Source organism: Cyprinodon tularosa, unplaced genomic scaffold (assembly GCF_016077235.1).
Source record: "Cyprinodon tularosa strain WSP-4 unplaced genomic scaffold, ASM1607723v1 ctg693, whole genome shotgun sequence".
Taxonomy (NCBI): Eukaryota; Metazoa; Chordata; class Actinopteri; order Cyprinodontiformes; family Cyprinodontidae; genus Cyprinodon; species Cyprinodon tularosa.
The window spans coordinates 419993-440505 of NW_024039444.1; the positions used below are offsets into that span (position 1 = coordinate 419993).

At 46.5% G+C, this 20513-nt stretch overlaps 1 protein-coding gene across 1 annotated transcript in view; it reads left to right on the forward strand.

Annotated features, from left to right (window-relative positions):
- LOC119771891 (desmoglein-2-like) overlaps nt 1–20483 on the forward strand; it is a gene marked incomplete at its 3' end in the record, with an annotated part of 34348 nt that extends 13865 nt beyond the window's left edge. Inside the window, 9 exon segments of the mRNA XM_038268122.1 lie at nt 3563–3691; nt 3906–4061; nt 6232–6373; nt 6558–6715; nt 14856–14990; nt 15150–15335; nt 19793–20241; nt 20337–20403; nt 20406–20483. Coding sequence (XP_038124050.1) covers nt 3563–3691; nt 3906–4061; nt 6232–6373; nt 6558–6715; nt 14856–14990; nt 15150–15335; nt 19793–20241; nt 20337–20403; nt 20406–20483 — 1500 coding nt within the window.
- Nucleotides 20484–20513: the final 30 nt, after the last annotated feature.

Here is a 20513-nt window from a genome sequence, read left to right on the forward strand (position 1 = left end):
CGAGACCATCACTGCTCTGAACCGGACCTCTGTTCAAATTAAAAGATTCGCCGACAAGAAACGACGTCCTGCACCCGATTACACCCCTGGTCAAGAGGTATGGCTCTCTACACGTGACATTCCATTAAAGTCAATGTCAAAGAAACTCTCTCCCAGATTCATCGGACCATACAAGATCGCTCAAGTCATCAACCCATCTGCTGTCCGCCTTCACCTGCCACCCACTCTCCGCATACACCCCACCTTCCACATCTCACAAATTAAGCCTGTTCTCACCAGTCCTCTTTGCCCTCCGTCCGACTCCCCTCCACCCACCCGGGACATTGATGGCCACCCGGCATTCACCGTTTGCCGGATCGTGGACTCCCGTCGCCGGGGTCGCGGTTGGCAGTACCTCGTCGACTGGCAGGGCTACGGTCCGGAGGACTGCACCTGGGTTCCTGGGTCCTTCGTCCTGGACCCTTCACTCATCGATGAGTATAAGAACTCCCTTCCGTCCACTTCCTCTGGACCGCCAGGAGGCGGTCGTTGAGGGGGGGGGTACTGTTGGGATCTGGAGATCTGCCACCTTTTCTCCAGCAGAGAGCGCCCTGGGTCTCCTGAGCTGAAGCCACCTGCACACTGATTCAGGCTGATTCATCTCATCAGGAGACCAGCTACTTAAGCAGCGGCTTGACTTCCCTTCAGCGCCAGAGTGTTGACCAGTTTTGGTTGGCGGAACCTGAGTCAAGCCTGTACATAGAATCTCTGTCTGCTCTGGAGAGTAATCATGATTCTAACCTGCCTCTGTCTTCTCTGCCTCATAGGAAAACCTGATCGAAGTCTGGAGCCCTGGAGGAGCTCATGTTTGGAAACCTGCCTGCCTGCTCTGAGAAGCCAAACCTGAAGATCTTCAGTCTGAATCTCCCTGCTAGTTCTCAGGAGAGAACTTGGAGAACAACTCAAGGTCTGAACCTCGCTAGCCTGAAGCTAAGCTTTGTCGCTGCTAAGCTCTCTGCTGAACCCTCAGTCTCTGGACCCAACCGGTTCCCTCTCTCCACCGATCAGTCTGAACCTCATCAGGTACAACTCAGAATCAAGCTCTGTCAAGACATCATTGCTACCTGGCTAACCAAACAATCCCTCTCTGCAGATAACTCTGTGAACTCTGTGTACCAGAACCAGTGCAAATATTTACTCTGTGTGTGTTTATCAAAATAAACTGTTGAACTTTTACTCAGTCTCCTGCGGTGTTCTGCATGTGGGTTTAATCACAGAGACCCATCATGACAATACGTAGTAAAAACAAAACAGTAAAATAACCATAAAACCACACAGATAAAGTACTAACTAATGTTCAAAGGCCATTTTAAATAAAAATGTCTCTGGGAGGCCATTCCAGAGTTGTGGGGCAACTGCCTGGAAGGCCCTATCTCCCATTGTGCAGAGCTTGACTCTTGGCTGGTGCAGTCGGTGGGTGGAGGTGGTGGAGTGTAGGGTTCTGGAGATGGTGTGAGGAGTTCCTTGAGGTAAGCAGGGGCAGTTCCATGTATGCACTGGTGAGTGAGGAGGCAAAGTTTGTAATGTATTCTGTGTTGGATGGGCAGCCAATGAAGGGACCTGAGGACTGTAGTGATGTGATTGTGTTTGCGCCTCCTCGTCAGGACCCGGGCAGCACAGTTCTGGATGTGCTGCGGCTTTTGTAGACTTTTGCTAGGGACCCCGACGAGGAGGGCATTACAGTAGTCCAATCTGGAGGAGACAAAGGCATGGATTAACTTTTCTGTGTCGGGTTGGGAAAGGGAGGGGCGGAGTTTGGCGATGTTTCTGAGGTGGAGGAAAGAGACCTTGCAGAGGTGACGTATGTGGGAGTGGAACATGAGATGTGGATCCAATTTGACACCAAGGTTTGTAACAGATGAGGACAGAGGGATGTTTTGACCGAAGATAGGGATACTGTTTAGGGAGAAGGACTTGGTTTGGTGTGGGGTGCCAATGAGAATGGCTTCTGTTTTGTTGCTGTTGAGCTGTAGAAAGTTTTCAGCCATCCATGTCTTTATCTCCCCCAGGCAGCAGTGAAAAGCAGATAGCAGAACTGTGGGAGAAGTGGATTCCATTTTTATGTACAACTGTGTGTCATCTGCATAACAATGAAAAGAGACTTTGTGTTTTTTGATTATCTGACCAAGTGGGAGCATGTAGATGGTGAAAAGGCCCTCTGAGCTTAACTTTTTAACCTATAAAAAGTAAGACCAGACTGACACAGTGTAACCCCCGGCTCACACCGACTCCGGTCTTACCGTTGCGGTGCGGTGGGTGCGGCGCCGCAGTGATTCCAAGTCATTGAAAAGACGTAAACCTCTCTCACCGGCTGCTGAGCTGTCCGGCTGCGGTTACCGAGACACTCCAGCGCTGCAGAAAATTCAGCAAGAAAGCTATCCTTGCGGCGTGCCGGAGCCCTCCGCAACAAGCTCTCGCAAATATCCTTATTTGGGCCGTGTTATCGCATGAAGTTACGTGAACTCAAGTGAACTTCTGTTCTCACGAGTTAAATCTCCGGACCTGTTGCCGGAGCCGCAGAGCCGCACCACACCGTAGTCAAAAGGGCGGTGTGAGAGGGGGTGTGCGGGAGTTGCGGTCTCCGTCGGCTCGGTAAGCCAGTGTGAGCAAGGGATAAGGTTCACAAGATTTTGCAATAGTGGAGAGAAGTTTGTGCACCGAAGTCTCTTAGCTCTACTCCAACTGTACGTCCCTTTGCAGGCCTCTCCATAAGGGTCTCTTAGTCTAATCATGCCACAGAAATGACTGTGTCCTTTTTCAGTCCCTATATTCATTCTTAGCTGAAGTAATAAAGCCATTTTATTTTGTTTTACTCTAGAATAAGAATCGATATAATGTCTGTCTGTTAATTTGAAGGTAGATACTCTGGTGCTTAATGATTTAAGTGTTAAAGAGTTGTTAAGACAGTCGGGTATGGAGAGCGGTGGACTAAAAACGAACACAGTCCGATCTGAAGCTGTGTTCCTCTCATTTTGAGGTAAATCCTTTAAAGTTCTCATTAAAAAGTCCAGGCAGTATTATTCAAAAACATGACTTTTCATCATCCTTCAGCGTCAGACTGATAATGCGTCGCCCTCGGGTTGAAACTGCTCCCTTCGTATCTGTTTGGGAAACAGTTGGACGTTCAGCAGAAGGGGTGAACAAAGTCTGGTTTTAGTCAATCAGGGGGGTGAAAGAAAGAACAGCCTCCAGTTTGAATCTTGCTGATTCTCCTCCAAAGATGAAATGGTGGATTCTGAACAACAGGTGTGAAAGCAGCAGCTAGTCCTGCGTCAGCCTGCACTGCCACGGTTAACCTGCTTGGCCTGCAGGCTCGGCAGCAACGCCAAAATAATATGAAAGTTCAGTTTACAGACGATCTGGTGTAATTATTTCATTATTATACTGATTCATTCATTTTGCTGCGACTAAATTGTTTCTTCTGCATAAGAACCAAATAAAACTGAGATCAGTTTTTCAAATTAAAGGGAACATCAGTTTTCTGTTAAATTTGACCTTAACATGACCTTTCCTGTCTTCACAGATTCAGGCTGCTGTTTTGGTTTCAGCTTATCCCAGAGAGCATCTGGTGAGACACCAAAAACGGTGGTCTGTCCCTCCTAGACAACTGAGTGAGAACATGGACTACACCCAATGGGATTTTATTGCCAAGGTGAGGGACTTCACTGGCAAACAAATCCTGGATTTGGTGGAAGAAGGGAGACAGAATCTCCTCTAGATTCATTTCTGTTGCTTTGCATGTTTTGTTTTTTAAAAATAAATTTCTGACAGCGAAGACAGTTCGAACGGGTCCTTCACCTGGTGGAGCATTGCAGCATGGCTTCAGATGGTTTCCTTCACTAAATCAGAGTCCCCTTCTGTTTCAGATCCGATCGGACTTTGCAGGGTTGGAAAATATTACTTATTCCTTAGAGGGCATCGGAGCAAATCAGTACCCTTTTCATGTGTTTGTGGTTGACCCTCATACTGGAGACGTCTGCGTGACCAAAATCCTTGACAGGGAGGACATCGCCCTATACAAGGTAAGTTACCGGCTGCTACGGCATATATATATATATATATATATATATATATATATATATATATATATATATATATATATATATATATATATATATATATATATATATATATATATATATATATATACACTCACCGGCCACTTTATTAGGTACCCCATGCTAGTAACGGGTTGGACCCCCTTTTGCCTTCAGAACTGCCTCAATTCTTCGTGGCATAGATTCAACAAGGTGCTGGAAGCATTCCTCAGGGAGTTTGGTCCATATTGACATGATGGCATCACACAGTTGCCGCAGATTTGTCGGCTGCACATCCATGATGCGAATCTCCCGTTCCACCACATCCCAAAGATGCTCTATTGGATTGAGATCTGGTGACTGTGGAGGCCATTTGAGTACAGTGAACTCATTTTCATGTTCAAGAAACCAGTCTGAGATGCTTCCAGCTTTATGACATGGCGCATTATCCTGCTGAAAGTAGCCATCAGAAGTTGAGTAGATTGTGGTCATAAAGGGATGGACATGGTCAGCAACAATACTCAGGTAGGCTGTGGCGTTGCAACCATGCTCAATTGGTACCAAGGGGCCCAAAGAGTGCCAAGATAATATTCCCCACACCATGACACCACCACCACCAGCCTGAACCGTTAATACAAGGCAGGATGGATCCATGCTTTCATGTTGTAGACGCCAAATTCTGACCCTACCATCCGAATGTCGCAGCAGAAATCGAGACTCATCAGACCAGGCAACGTTTTTCCAATCTTCTATTGTCCAATTTCGATGAGCTTGTGCAAATTGTAGCCTCAGTTTCCTGTTCTTAGCTGAAAGGAGTGGCACCCGGTGTGGTCTTCTGCTGCTGTAGCCCATCTGCCTCAAAGTTCGACGTACTGTGCGTTCAGAGATGCTCTTTTGCCAACCTTGGTTGTAACGGGTGTTTATTTGAGTCACTGTTGCCCTTCTATCAGCTCGAACCAGTCTGGCCATTCTCCTCTGACCTCTGGCATCAACAAGGCATTTCCGCCCACAGAACTGCCGCTCACTGGATGTTTTTTCTTTTTCGGACCATTCTCTGTAAACCCTAGAGATGGTTGTGCGTGAAAATCCCAGTAGATCAGCAGTTTCTGAAATACTCAGACCAGCCCTTCTGGCACCAACAATCATGCCACGTTCAAAGTCACTCAAATCACCTTTCTTCCCCATACTGATGCTCGGTTTGAACTGCAGGAGATTGTCTTGACCATGTCTACATGCCTAAATGCACTGAGTTCCCGCCATGTGATTGGCTGCTTAGAAATTAAGTGTTAATGAGCAGTTGGACAGGTGTACCTAATAAAGTGGCCGGTGGGTGTATATATATATATATATATATATATATATATATATATATATATATATATAAACTGTGAGCAAACTCAAAAGGAGAAATGGTAACTAGCCTGTTCTAATACAGTCCAAAGCACTTTACTCTGACATCCCCACACTGAGAGAGGTGAGCTATGCCACAGCCTCAGCTGCTCTGGGATTCTGGGATAACGACAAAGTCAGGCTGTTGTACAGATTTCAGGCCTGTCTCTTCTTCAAGGACAGAATGACAGAGACAGACAGAGCGGGGACTCCAACCAGAAACCCCTGCCTCCACAAGAAAAGGGGTCTAGCATTAATCAGGCTGTACACACATGAACTACACTAATATTTGGGGGGGAGTGGTGGTCCTGAGATTCTGAGTTCGAGCCCCACTCCAACAGACTGCCACTCTGGGTCCCTGAGCAAGACCCTTAACCCCACACTGCTCCCAGAGCGCTGCACAATGGCAGCCCACTGCTCCCCAAGGGGAGGGGTTAAATGCCAGTTTCTTCTAGTTTCTTCTGGAAGAAACATGGAAGGTTCCATTTAGTGGAAAGTTTTGTTTCTTTTGGTGAATAAAATAAATAAATTCTTAACCAATGTTACTGTTTGTATTCTCATAAAGATTTATCCTCATGTAGCCCGGTGTATAAAGTGAGTCGTCTCCAGAAGAACCTCAGCCCTGGTTTTGGGGTGGCCTTTAAAGGCAGCAGCCTGTCTATTCTAACAATATCTGCACTTGCTACATTCATTTTAATATATTTTGCTCGTATAATTTCTGTTCTGTAAACATGGCAAAAATATAATTCAGATTTATCCTTTTCAGCTTTCAGGTGTTGCTTATTTTCAAAATGGAAGTGAAGCAGAGGAACGTATTGACCTGCGAATTAAGGTCATGGATGCAAATGACAATCCTCCAGTATTTCCTTCAAAGATGGAAGCTAAAGTGTATGAACTCAGCCCTCCAGGTCAGTGGTGCAAATATATAAAAGAGTAAAGATGCTGGTATCTCTGAGGACTAAAAAATTGCTCTGTTTAAAGTGATCCAGATTTGAATGGCATCTTGAAATCCATTACAGATGGATTTATTGTCACATTTTACACTAAACTTTTAGCTGAGTGAATTTTTTTCCACTGTGGTTTGATTGGCAGGAACTTCAGTTATACAAATCACTGCCACTGATAGAGATGATCCAGAAACAGCCAACGCTAAGATCGCCTACTCCATCATAAACCAGAAACCCCACAAAGACTTTGGCATTAGCAAGGACGGCAAGATCTATGTCAGCAATCCTAACTTGGACAGAGAAGTATGAAATTTTTTTTATAAACATAATTGAGGTTTTATCAAACAAACTGTATTTTTACAAAAGCCATTAAAAAGCTAGTTGGTTCCAAGAAAATCTGCCTTTGTAAAATCTGCCTTTGTAGCTACTTCCGAATGTAAACATTCGGAAGTAGCTGCTGAAGGACTCAGGATGTTAAGCCCTTAGACCTGCGTTACCAGAACTAATGGACCAATTACCTCTTCTCTCTGCTGGATATGGGAAGCAGTCATTGCTATGGCAACAATTTGCCTATTCGATCCGTACCATCGGCTTATTTGCCCATGTGCAATCAGATATTCCGAATCAGAAATACTCTAATAATCCCAGAGGGAAATTACTTAAATTCATCCAGTTCGCCAAAAATAATGTAATCCTGGTACTAAAAGAACTTATTTCAATCCTTCAATCACATTTTTTATGATTTTTCTGAGAAAATTAGATGTTTTTTGTTTATGTTTAAACTGCTTCTCTGATGTCATCATGGGTCATGCTCAGAGCAGTCTGGCAAGATATGATTAAACCATGTTTATCTGCATTTTAGTTGTTTCTTTCTTTAGATTACGCACTCTATACCATAATGTTAACATGAAAGGTAAACATAAAACTCAGAAAGACTAGATTTATGTTTAAATCCAAAGCTGATAAAGTTAGCTCCTGGAAGTAGCGTAGCATCCCATTTCAGTCTCAAACTAGTGATAAAAAAGAAAGGATTTAAATGCATTTATTTTCTCAGGAAATACATTATAATCCTTTAACACATTATAGTTCAGTACACTTTTTTTGCAAAGTAAAATTGACATTGCCCCAAAAGTATATCTAGCTGATGGTATGGTCATGCTACCGGTATGGGTCATGCCACCGGTATGAGTCATGCTACCGATACGGGTCGTGCTACCAGTATGGGTCATGCTACTGGTATGGGTCGTGCTACCGATACGGGTCGTGCTACCAGTATGGGTCATGCTACTGGTATGGGTCGTGCTACCGGTACGGGTCATGCTATTGGTACGGGTCGTGCTACCAGTATGGGTCGTGCTATTGGTATGGGTCGTGCTATTGGTACGGGTCATGCTATCTGTATGGGTCGTTCTACAGATACATGTCGTGCTACCGGTACGGGTCATGCTATTGGTATGGGTCGTGCTACCGGTACGGGTTGTGCTATTGGTACGGGTCGTGCTGCCGGTATGGGTCGTGCTATTGGTACGGGTCGTGCTATTGGTATGGGTTGTGCTATTGGTACGGGTCATGCTGTCGTGCTAGGGTAAGGGTTACTACAGAATTTGCCCAGGAAAAACCTCAGGACGGCTGACTGAATTTTAAACATACTTGATTTTCTTCCAATCGTACGATTCCTGATGTGGAGGTGGTCATGAGAGGGTGAGAGGGCACGTTACTTTGAAAAAGTAATTAGTTATAGTTACTAGTTACTTCTCCCAAAAAGTAACTGAGCTACTAACTGAGTTACTCCACAATAAAAGTAACTAGTTACTAGTAAAAGTAACTATTGCGTTACTTTTGCTTTTCTCGCCTCCGTAACCCTCACCACCCAGCCCCCACCTTCTCGCCGTGTGTTTCCAAAGCCAGCTGAATAGAGTGTGTTAGATATCAAATCGGGTTTCACTGTTGCTATGTTTGTGCCTCGGCGGCCACCGTACCCCCCTGTTACGTAGGGGATTGTTTTTCCAGTATCCTGCCAGTTCTATTCAGTAAAGCGGACCGCAACCACCATACTACCTGTCTCCTCGTTATTAAACTAAACCCGGATAAATACATGACAACTGGCGACGAGGATGCGTCTGACCTCACGTGTAGTGTTTTTTGGGGCAAATAGCCGTTTTGTTTTCAAGTCATGTGCGTAGTTGGCTGTTTCTGTGCCAAATGAGCAGCACCTCCTCGGATGAAAGCGCGGGAGGAAGCGCCGAAAGCTTAGCACTGCTGGGGCAACAGAGAAGCGACGCCGAACGGGAAAGTTCATTTCAACGGCCAAACAGGGCACATGACAGCAGAGTGCTGGTGTAAGGAACTAGACTGTCATGCCTGTGGAAAAAAAGGTCAAATTGAAAAGGCTTGTCGCAGTAAAAAAAAGGGACTAGTTCAACGTACAGAAGCACAGACAAACGCAGGAGAGCTGCTACACATAAAAAAACGGTGCATGTGATGAAAAAGGAAAGTGACACCAGCGAATCTACAGATGATGAGGAGGTGCCCCTCCACATTCTGTCGCTAGCTGGAGGGTCTGACAGCTACTGGACAACACCAATGTTGGAAGGTAAACCAGTACGGATGGAAATTGACACCGGGGCAGCAGTGTCGCTAGTTTCACAGATGGTGTACAAAGAACACTTAAACCACTTACCAATCCAACCAGCACGGGTGGTGCTGAAGACCTACACAGGGTAGGCAGTGGCTGTGAAGGGCCTGGTCAATGTTAAGGTGGAGTTAAATGGACAACGCGTAAAGCTGCCCCTATACGTTGTTCGTGGCAACTACCCGTCCCTGCTAGGCCGCTCGTGGATGGATAAGGTGCCTACTGTCCGCATGCTTAGTCAAGGTGAGACCGCCCTAGAAGCTCTCTTAAAGAAACACAGCGAACTTTTCACTGAGGGATTAGGACACATGAAAAGTATCACTGCAAAGTTAACCCTAAAACCAGGCAGCATCCCCAGATTCATCAAGGCAAGGCCGGTCCCATATGCACTGCGTCCGAAAGTAGAAAAAGAGCTGGACAATCTGGTTAATAGTGGGGTGCTCGAACCTGTGCTTGTCAGTGACTAGGCCACCCCAATTGTGCCCGTCCTTAAGAAAAACGGCAGTCTACGAATTTGCGGCGATTTCAAAGTGACTGTTAACCCAGCCTTGCAAAATGAACACTATCCGCTGCCCCTGATTGAGGACCTGTTTGCAGGTCTAGCGAATGGCAAACAGTTTAGTAAAATTGACTTGAACCAGGCCTACCTACAGATGCTGGTGGACCCCGAGTCCAAAGAGTTACTGACAGTCAGCACACACCTTTTTCGGTACCGCCGTTTGGCTTTTGGCATAACATCGGCCCCTGCACTCTTCCAAAAGGCCATGGATCAGATTCTGGTGGGCCTCCCAGGGGTGCAGTGTTACTTGGACGATATCCTCATAACGGGGAGGGACAACGCCGACCACCTTCACAACCTGGACATGACACTACAGAGGCTGAGGGAACACGGACTGAAAGTCCGCAAGGAGAAATGTGAGTTTTTTCAGTCCTCCATTGAGTACCTAGGTCACGTGATCGATGATAAAGGTCTACACAAGGCCCCCTCCAAGACCAAAGCCATTTTGGAAGCCCCAGCACCACAAAACGTCAACCAGTTACGCTCATACCTGGGGCTCCTGAACTACTATGGTCGGTTCATCCCCAATCTCTCCACCTAATTGAAGCCCCTCCACGAGCTACTGAGGCACGGTAAGAAATGGGAGTGGTCAGAGGCTTGCCAGATAGCTTTCACCAGCTCGAAGAAAGCCCTGCTGAACTCGGAGGCGCTTACACATTTCAACCCAGCACTGCCACTTCAGTTGGCCTGCGACGCATCCCCCTATGGAGTTGGCGCGGTGGTCTCACACATCATGCCGGACAGCACGGATAAACCCATTGCTTTCGCCTCTAAGACCCTTAATAAGGCTGAATGTAACTGCACAGATCGAGCGGGAGGCCCTGAGCACCGTGTTTTGAATAAGGAAATTTCACCAGTACCTTTTTGGAAGGAGATTTATGCTTCTAATTGACCACAAACCACTGACAGCCCTGCTGGGGCCACACGCGGGCATTCCACCATTGGCCTCACGCAGAATGCAGAGATGGGCCCTGCTGCTCTCAGGCCATGATTACGACATTAAGTACCGCCGATCCGAATTACATGGTAATGCGGATGGCCTCTCCCGCTTACCGCTCCGTGTAGCAAAGCCAATGACCCAACCAAGCGACATGTTCTACTTCCAGCACGTGAGCGACACCCCTGTCACTGCTAAACAGGTGCGACGTGCCACCCGAAACGATCCGGTGTTATCAGCTGTAATGGATGCCATCATAAAAGGCAGGAGAATCCCAAGCACGCCTGACAACAAACCATATTAGGTCAGGCAACAAGAGATTTCTACACAGTTGGGGTGTTTGCTGTGGGGCAGAAGGGTCATCATACCCCCTTCTCTGCGGGGCCCAATGCTGAAACAACTCCACGTCGGGCACTGTGGCATAGTGTGCATGAAGGAGCTGGCCCGCAGCTATTTCTGGTGGCCAGGGCTAGACCAGCACATCGAAGACTTTGCAGGCCGCTGCACTACCTGCCAAACTGTGCGAAACGCACCTAAACCAGCAGCAGTCCATCCATGGGAATGGCCCGCGGAGCCGTGGCAGCGTATACACATTGACTTTGCGGGACCATTCGAAGACAGAATGTTGTTGGTGGTGGTGGACGCTCACAGCAAATGGCCAGATGTGGCCATCATGCGGTCTACAACCACCAGGAAAACCATTGAGCGTCTGGAGGAAATGTTCGGCCGGTATGGAATACCGGAACAGCTGGTGAGCGAAGACGGACCCCAATTTGTCGCAGAAGAGATGGAGGCCTTCCTCAAGATGAATGGAATTCAACACATTAAGTCAGCACCCTACCACCCGTCCACCAATGGACTGGAGGAGAGATTCATACAAACCTTGAAGCACAGTGTAAAGGCTTCAGTGTTCCAAGGTTCCCTTCATCAGCGACTGTACAGTTTCCTGCTGACTTACTGAAACACGCCACACAGCACCACTAAGGCGTCGCCCGCTGAACTCCTCCTGAAAAGAGCACTGCGCACCCAATTGGATTGCATACGGCCACAGTCAAGGAGCCAAACTGTCCTGAGCAGTCAGCAAGAGCAGAGCCAACGTAGGGCAGGCACACCACGGTCTTTTCACATTGGTGACCCGGTCCTAGCTCGCAACTACCTAAGGGGTCCCAGGTGGGTGCCAGCGAAGGTAGTGGCCATTACCGGGCCACTGTCATACCAAGTACGCACCAACGATGACTTAGTGTGGCGTCGTCATACGGACCAACTGCTGGCCAGCAAGGGCCCTGCCCCGGAACCAATGGGTTCCCCCCCGCAAGATATCTCCGACGGGGCAGACGCTGTGGAGGACCAGGCCACCCCTGACACCCTGTCAACCACACTTCAAGAGGACAACGTCACAGACCAGGTTCTCCAGCCCCCATTGGCAACAGATTCAGCGCCACCATCGTCTCCGGTGACCCACCATCCTCACCGGTATCCCACGCGGGAGCGGCGGCCTCCTGACCGCCTGAACTTGTAGTTGATGGACTTTCATGTCCTTTTTTCTTGTGGATTGGAAATTTTGAAGTTAGGTTATATCCCCTGTTGGGGTAACGTTATCTTATTCGGGGGTTAGTCTTACTGAATATGGGGGAAGGAAATGTTAGATATTAAATCGGGTTTCACTGTTGCTATGTTTGTGCCTCGGCGGCCACCGTACCCCCGTGTTACGTAGGGGATTGTTTTTCCTGTATCCTGCCAGTTCTATTCAGTAAAGCGGACCGCAACCACCATACTACCCATCTCCTTGTTATTGAACTAAACCCGGATAAATACATGACAGAGTGGACGACAAAGACAAGAACCTGTAGAGAGTTTAGCATTTATTGCAACTCAATGTAAATGACATCAGGGGGGAACGCGATGTGTTTTTTAACAGGGCGTTCAGATCTGGTGAGTATATGAAATTAATAACTGGGGATGTCTAATTCTGAAATCCTGTGTGTTTGGGTTGTTATAGATACTGCAACATCTATCTATCCATCTATCTATCTAGATGTATGCTCTGTGTGTGACATAAAATATGGATCTCCATCCCTGCCACAAAGGCCATTAAATAATGTTTAAAATAAAAAAAAACAGTAGGTTGAAAAGGCAGAGTATCCATCATCCATCCATCCATCCATCCATCATCCATCCATCCATCCATCCATCCATCCATCCATCCATCCATCCAGATTTCTCCCTTTCTCCATCTAGGCTTTCATTTGATCCTTCACGCTATCCATAGTTCCCCTGTGGCACGAGCACAGGAGGACTGTTGCGCGCCTTTAGCGAGCATGCACGTTTTCTGTCCTTGCGCGGTGAATCGTGCCGCCTGCGCTGTGCGGAGACGCAGGGGAAACCATATGTGATGGGGAAATTTCCATCTGGAAAACGCATCCTCACTCTCCATCTCTCTGTGTGTGCTGTACGTTAACACTCACCAGTAGTACCCACTTACCCAACTGACAGACGGAATCTCACTATACATCAGCCAATCTCATCCTCCCCTCTCTCATGACAAGGCGCGCACGAGTCCTATCATGAAAAAATTTTCATTGTGCGACCTGAGTAACGCACAGTAATGGGGTGTCTGCAATGGTAACGGTGTTATAGTTACAGTCAAAGTAATTAGTTAGATTACTCGTTACTAAAACAAGGTAACGGCGTTAGTAACGCTGTTACTTTGAACGCCGTTACTCCCATCACTGTTCCTATATGCTACAAAACGCAAGACATACCATGAGGCTGATTCAAAAATTCTCACAGGTCTGTAAAATGTGCCCATAAGAGGAAAAACTCGTACAGGTTGCGTCCAGCTTAATGAGAAGTTTTTATGGAAAATATAATTTATTAAAAAAACAACAAACTAAAACCAAATACTTAATTCAATTCAATTCAGTTTATTTATATAGCGCCAAATTCACAACACATGTCATCTCAAGGCACTTTACAGTTCAACCAGATCATACAGTCAAATTGATACAAAGTTTTCTATCTAAGGAAAACCAGTTGATTGCATTGACTCATTGACTCAAATACAATCCCCCACACTAAGTATGCTTGTAGCGACAGTGGAGAGGAAAAACTCCCTTTTAACAGGAAGAAACCTCCAGCAGAACCAGGCTCAGTGTGAGCGGCCATCTGCCGAGGCCGACTGGGGTTCAAGGAGACAGAAGCAGAGATACAAAAAGCAGCTGTAAAAGGCGGCCCCGTCCAGGAAACACACAGCCAGGCAGACGAGCTCCAAGGCAGCTCCCATGCCAGAGGACGAAGAGAGCACATCCACTCAGTCACGGTCAGAGAAACAGGACCACACTGGAAAACAGGCCGATCTCCAACATCTATAAACAAGGGTGTTGATAGAAGCAGCACAGCAGATGTTTCTTTCCAGGATGACGTCACAGCCAAACAGGAACAGACCAGATGAAGCTACTATGAGAAAAAGCAGAGAGAGCAGAACGTTAGAGATTGAACTAACAGATTCTGCAGAATAGGAGAACAGAGAGAGAATGAAGCAGAATGATGAAATGGGGGTCCCTATGTCCTCCAAAAGTCTAAGCCTATAGCAGCATAACTATAGAGATAGCTTAGGATAACCTGAGCCACCCTAACTATAAGCTTTATCAAAAAGGAAAGTTTTAAGCCTAGCCTTAAAAGTAGACAGGGTGTCTGCCTCACGGACTAAAACTGGTAGTTGGTTCCACAGGAGAGGAGCCTGATAACTAAAAGATCTGCCTCCCATTCTACTTTTAGAAATTCTAGGAACCACTAGTAAACCTGCAGATTGAGAGCGAAGTGCTCTGTTAGGAACATAAGGAACAATCAGATCTCTGATATAAGATGGAGCTTGGCCATTTAAGGCAAGGCTTAGCAAGTGTTTGGGACTGATAGGTTTGTATAGATGTCAAAGAAGATGAGGCAGTGGAGTAGATAAAGGAAGGTCTCGAAAGTAGAGAACAAGAACCGATGATGAAGCCGGGTCGTTATTTATAGCTTTACCATCACCTGAAAGTCTAAAAGCAAACCATTAATAATGGGTCAGGATGATTGTGTTTTACTGAAACCTGCTGACTCAATGTTCCCCAGAGCAGAACTAACAGCGGTGAGACAACATTTAGCTCTGAAACAATGCCAATGATAGTAAGTCTATAGATAAATGAGCATTGTACATTCCAGTTTTCTTTGACTGATGTGGAAATAAATCTGGAATTCCATGTGCATGAATGGGGCTGTAGAAAAGGAACTGGCCTTGCCTCCGTTAGGCTAGCTCTAACTGCTATTTTCCTTTCAGGAAGAAGATACATACATTCTAACAGTGACTGCTGCAGATCTATACGGTGAGCCAGGTGGACACATTACAACAGGCACCGTCACTATCAAAATCCAAGATGTCAATGACAATCCTCCAACTCTAGAAAAATCAGAAGTAAGTTGCTTCATGCAGCGTTTGTGTGTTGATGTCACTGCTTTTATTGGCTGTAGAACTTGGCAACATCTTCAAGTCAAAGAATTTTGATGAACAAATGTCCTGTTTGAATGAATATTACCGTAATGCATCCTTTTACCCTCTGTGCCTTCTTCGCAGCATGAGGGAACCATTTTGGAGAACACACAGAATGTTGAGGTGATGAGGGTCAAAGCAGAAGACCTGGACGAAGAGAACACAGACAACTGGGTTGTTGTTTATTAAATCGTCAAAGGGAACGAGGCCGGATATTTCAGCATAAAAAAAGATCCCATAACCGGCGAAGACATCTTAATGCTTGATAAGGTATCCTGCTATTCTTTTTCTCTACATCTTAGGGTGTGTGGTTGGGCCCCAAAGGATTCCTCCTCTTCTGATATTTCAGTTCAGCTGATTACACAACTTGTAATCTCAAGGCACCTACCAGAGAATAATCAATTATCATCCAGTCAGATTAGTTCAAAGTTTTCTGTCTAACTGACTTGTTGCAGAAGAAAGACGAGGCATTTTTAATCTTATTTAAAGGCCTGGTACATTTTACAATGAAATAAGCTACTGCATTTTAAAGATCTGTCTCTTGCATTTTTGTCTTTTATATTCCCAAATAAGCGATTAACATGGACTTTATAAATTGCACAAGTATGCAAAAAGCAGCAGAAACAAGTATGAACGAGGGAGGAAAATAGCATGGCAACAACTTGCGACTTTAACAATCACCAAGCTGTCTAATACAGTAGAATTAGTTTCAATAATGCCTGATTCCAAAGGTAGTCGTTCATTTTAAGATACCATAGCTAAACTGCACCTTCAATTCGGCAAACAGTGAGGGTTAGGTCCCTAGATGCCCTAGCATCTTGAGACACCATCACGATGGTTTAGCATTGATGATGTCATTAGTGTGACAGAAATCAGGAAAGTAAACAATGGAGAGCAACGTGTAAGGCCGGGCATACACTGTACAATATTTTGAATCGTTCTACTCGGCTACAGCTCAAACTGTACAACGAAACCACAGGGTTTAAAAGTTCACGGCTCACAAAATCTGTTAGAAATAGAAATTGAACTTGGTTGATTTCACAATAGAGAAATTCACTCTCTGCATCTAACCCCTCCCCTTGGGGAGCAGTGGGCTGCCATTGTGCGGCACCAGGAGAGCAGTGTGGGGTTAATGGTCTTGCTCAGGGACCCAGAGTGGCAGTCGTTGGGGATCGAACTACTTACAACATTCTTACAACCTTCTCAGAGCACAGCCCACTGCTCTAAACACTAGGTCAACACTCCTCCAACTGTTCTTAAACTATACAACCCCATGCTGTGATGTGATCTACCTGCACACACTTTACGTCCAAAAAATAGATGTACAACTCAGCGCAGAGAGATGGCGTTGGTTGGACTCGGCAATCTGAAAGATTAAGAATTTCCTTGTTTGCACATGCGCAATACGCAAAGTTCTGGTAAATCAGCTCTTAGACACTCATAGCTCTGCTTCCATAGCAGGATTTGCCCATGAACTCCTCACGAGGGCCGGCCTAAGATTCCTGATCGGGAGGTGGCCGTGAGACGCTAATTACAGGATGAACGATGAGGCCGAAACCCTGCCCGATCCCAGAAATTCTCGCAGGACTGGAGAATTGGCCCAAAAAGGGCAAAAACTCGTACAGTGTATGCCCTGCTTAAGGAAGCTAGGGTATTTTAAGTGTGCTGTATTATTTGGCTCTTTTGTCCCTCCTAATCTCTCTTACCACTGCTGATTCATGTTTATCGAATGCTAGCAGAGTTGTTTCGCCCTGCCATGTTGGACGCAAATGATGGGATGTTTTGACATAGGCTCGTTGCACTCAGTGGTATCACATAAATTAGCGGATGGACCTGGGTCTGGTGTTCCCACTGTATCCCCAATGGAGCGGACCCGTTTGAAGGCGATTTTAGCCCAAGTTGTTTTCCGAGTCGTTTGACCCGGTCGAAACCAGTCAGTGAGCAATTCCCACTGTTCCTAACAGCTGGATTTTCCTGGGTTTAAAAAGGGGTACAAGAGGTCCAGCCACTTTCTCTTATTGATGGCATCCTACCAATGTGCACCAGGGTGTGTTATGCAAATGACAAGCCCTGGTTCACACCTAAGCTCGGCCAGATTCGACGAGAGAAGGAGGCAGCACGCAAGAGCGGGGACAGAGACAGCTACAAAGAGGTAAAATACAGGTTTAGCAGGCAGATGAGGAAGGCTAAATCTGTGTATGCAAATCGCTTCCAGCAGCAATTCTCTGCCAACGACTCTGCCACAGTGTGGAGGGGCCTCAGGGCTATTACCAACTACAAGCCCAAAGCCCCCCGAGCTCTGAATGACCGGGCACTGTGGGAAAGACTGAATACACACTACTGCCGTTTCGACTGTCCCAGAGCCGTTAGCACCTCTCTGGATTCTCCAGCCACCCCTCCTCCCCCAACACAATTGAGGCCACTCCATCAAAGGCCCCCTCAAGCCACCCCTTGTCCCTCCTGCCCTCTGCATCCTGGAGCAGGACGAGCACAGACAGTTTCTGAAGCTGATCACCCGTAAAGCTGCTGGCCCTGACTGTGTTTCTCCCTCCACCCTGAAACACTGTGCCAGCGAACTGTCTCCTGTCTTCACGGACATTTTTAACATCTCCTTGGAGTCATGCCATGTGCCGGGCTGCTTCAAATCCTCCACCATTGTTCCTGTCCCGAAGAAACCAAGGATCACAGGACTAAATGACTACAGGCCGGTGGCGCTGACGTCTGTGGTCATGAAGTCCTTTGAGCAATTGGTTCTGCAACACCTAAAAACCATCACCACCCCCCTCCTGGACCTGCTGCAGTTCGCCTACAAAGCCAACAGGTCCGTAGACGATGCAGTCAACCTGGCCCTCCACTTCATCCTGCAGCATCTGGACTCCCCAGGAACCTACGCCAGGATCCTGTTCGGATCAGCTCTGCCTTCAACTCCATCCTCCCAGGTCTGCTCCAGGACAAGCTGTACCAGCTCAACGTGCTCAGCTCCCTCTGCAGGTGGATCACTGACTTCTTGACGGACCGGAGACAGCATGTGCGGCTGGGAACAACTGTCTCGGGCACACGGACCATCAACACCGGATCCCCCCAGGGCTGTGTCCTTTCCCCCTGGCTTTTCTCCCTGTACACCAACTGCTGCACCTCCAGCCATCAGTCCGTTAAACTGATCAAGTTTGCGGACGACACCACCCTCGAGGGGCTCATCTCGGACGGTGATGAGTCTGCCTACAGGAGGGAGGTGGACCGGCTGGTGTCATGGTGCAGCAGCAACAACCTGGATCTGAACGCCCAAAAGACAGCGTAGATGATCGTGGACTTCAGAAAGGCCACAGCCCCACCATCCCCCCTTGCCCTGACAGACAGCCCTACCCTCATCTCCAACGTGGAGTCCTTCCGCTTCCTGGGCACCACCATCACCCAGGACCTCAAGTGGGAGTCGACCATAAGCTCCCTCATCAAGAAGGCCCAGCAGAGGATGTTCTTTCTGCGGCAGCTGAGGAAACTCAAGCTGCCAACCCGGATGTTGGTGCAGTTTTACACCTCCATCATTGAGTCCATCCTCACCTCCTCCATCACCATGTGGTACACTGGCGCCACCACCAGGGACAGATACCAACTGCAGCGCATTGTGCGCTCTGCTGAGAAGGTTATCGGCTGTAAGCTGCCATCTCTCCAGGTCCTGTATGTCTCCAGGACCAGGGGGCGCGCAGGTCGCATCACAGCCGACCCTTCTCACCCTGGACACATTCTGTTTGAACCTCTCCCCTCAGGGAGGAGGATACGGTCCATACGATCCAGAACCTCCCGCCATAAAAACAGCTTCTTCCCCTCTGCCATAAGACTCATGAACACTATATGTCAGACTCCATAACCTGCCCATGCCATTTACACTGCTCTATTGCACACTGCTCTATTTGCACTACCTTGTATATTTTACTTTTTTACTTTACTTTTTTTTTAGAGATTTTTATAATTTTATCATTTTATTTACCTATTCCATATTTTATGTTTCATGTTGCACGATTGTACCATAAAAAATTCCTAGTTTGTGAACTACTTCACTAACAATGGCAATACACCTGATTCTGATTCTACTACAAAAATCTGCAGTTTTTAAACAATTACTTTTTCATACTGAGAAATATTGTGAAACTTGAAACCAGCGCTAGTAGCTACTTCACAAATTTTAAGACAACTTGGCTTCAAACATTATCTTTCCCCCTTTAAATCTAAAATCAACTTTAAAAACAAAAGCAATAAACTAGAAATTTCTGACATCAGATGCATTGAAATTATTATAGGGCTTTATCAAGGTTTATTGCCTTGCTTACTCTTCCTTTATCAACAGAAGAGGGCAAAACACTTAAGGAGGAGGAAAACTTGTTTTTAAAGAAGAGAAAGTGTAAAGTTTCTTTACTCTTCTTGTTCAAGTCTTTTCATTTTTGATGGATTGGAAAATGTCTATTCCCAGAATCAAGAACATCCTATAAAACTGCAAATAGACATAAGATTTCATTAAACTTATAACAAAAAAGTGATAATCTGCATCTGCGCCGTTTCTCCCCATGTTAGCATTGTGTAACTAGCCTTTCAAAATTATTTTGTGGAGAGCAGGTCTTGGCCTCCAGGGTGTACAGATGCCAGAATCGATACTACAAGGCCAAATGCGTTTATTTCTACATGCCACAGTGTAAATACTCCACAAGTTTTTGTTTCTTTCTGTTATTTTCCAGGCTGTGGATTTCGAGGATGTAAAAACCCTGAACCTAGGGCTAGCGGTGCGCAACAAGGCCCCCATGTTTAACGGATCTATTCCCAATGGTGGAGCTAGTATTGGTTTTGGAGGAGGTCCCAGTGGTGCCAGTGGTGCCTCTGGTGCCAGCGGTGCCAGCGGCTCCAGCAGCTCCGGCGGCGCCACTGGAGCCAGTGGTGCCTCTGGCGCCAGCGGTGCCAGCAGCTCCAGTGGCTCCAGCAGCTCCTCTGGAACCGGTGGATCCGGTGGAAAATTCAAAACCTATCCAATCAAAATCAATGTGAAGAACCAGGCAGAAGGACCACATTTTGAACCAGCAGTCAAAGCTATTCCAGTCACAGAAGGAAGCGAGTCCTTCACCGTTGGTCAAGTCATCTCCAGTTATCCTGCAATGGATAAAGACACTAAGAAACCAGCAGAGAACGTCAAGTCAGTGATTAAACAAATCTAAGACCTTAGAAAATGTAATAAAAGCTCCTTTTGTCACATTGACTTATATAATATTTTCTATATATTGTGTTTAGATACTGAAAAGGAAACGACCCTAACAACTGGATTACCATTGACCCTGAGACAGCGAATAAAACTGATTGAAGGTGCCTGACAGGGAATCTCCATTGCTGGTTAACGGAACATATTTTGTTGAAATTCTCCTGCATTTCAGAAGGACAGTTTATTATCAGAGTCCGAATTTATAAGTA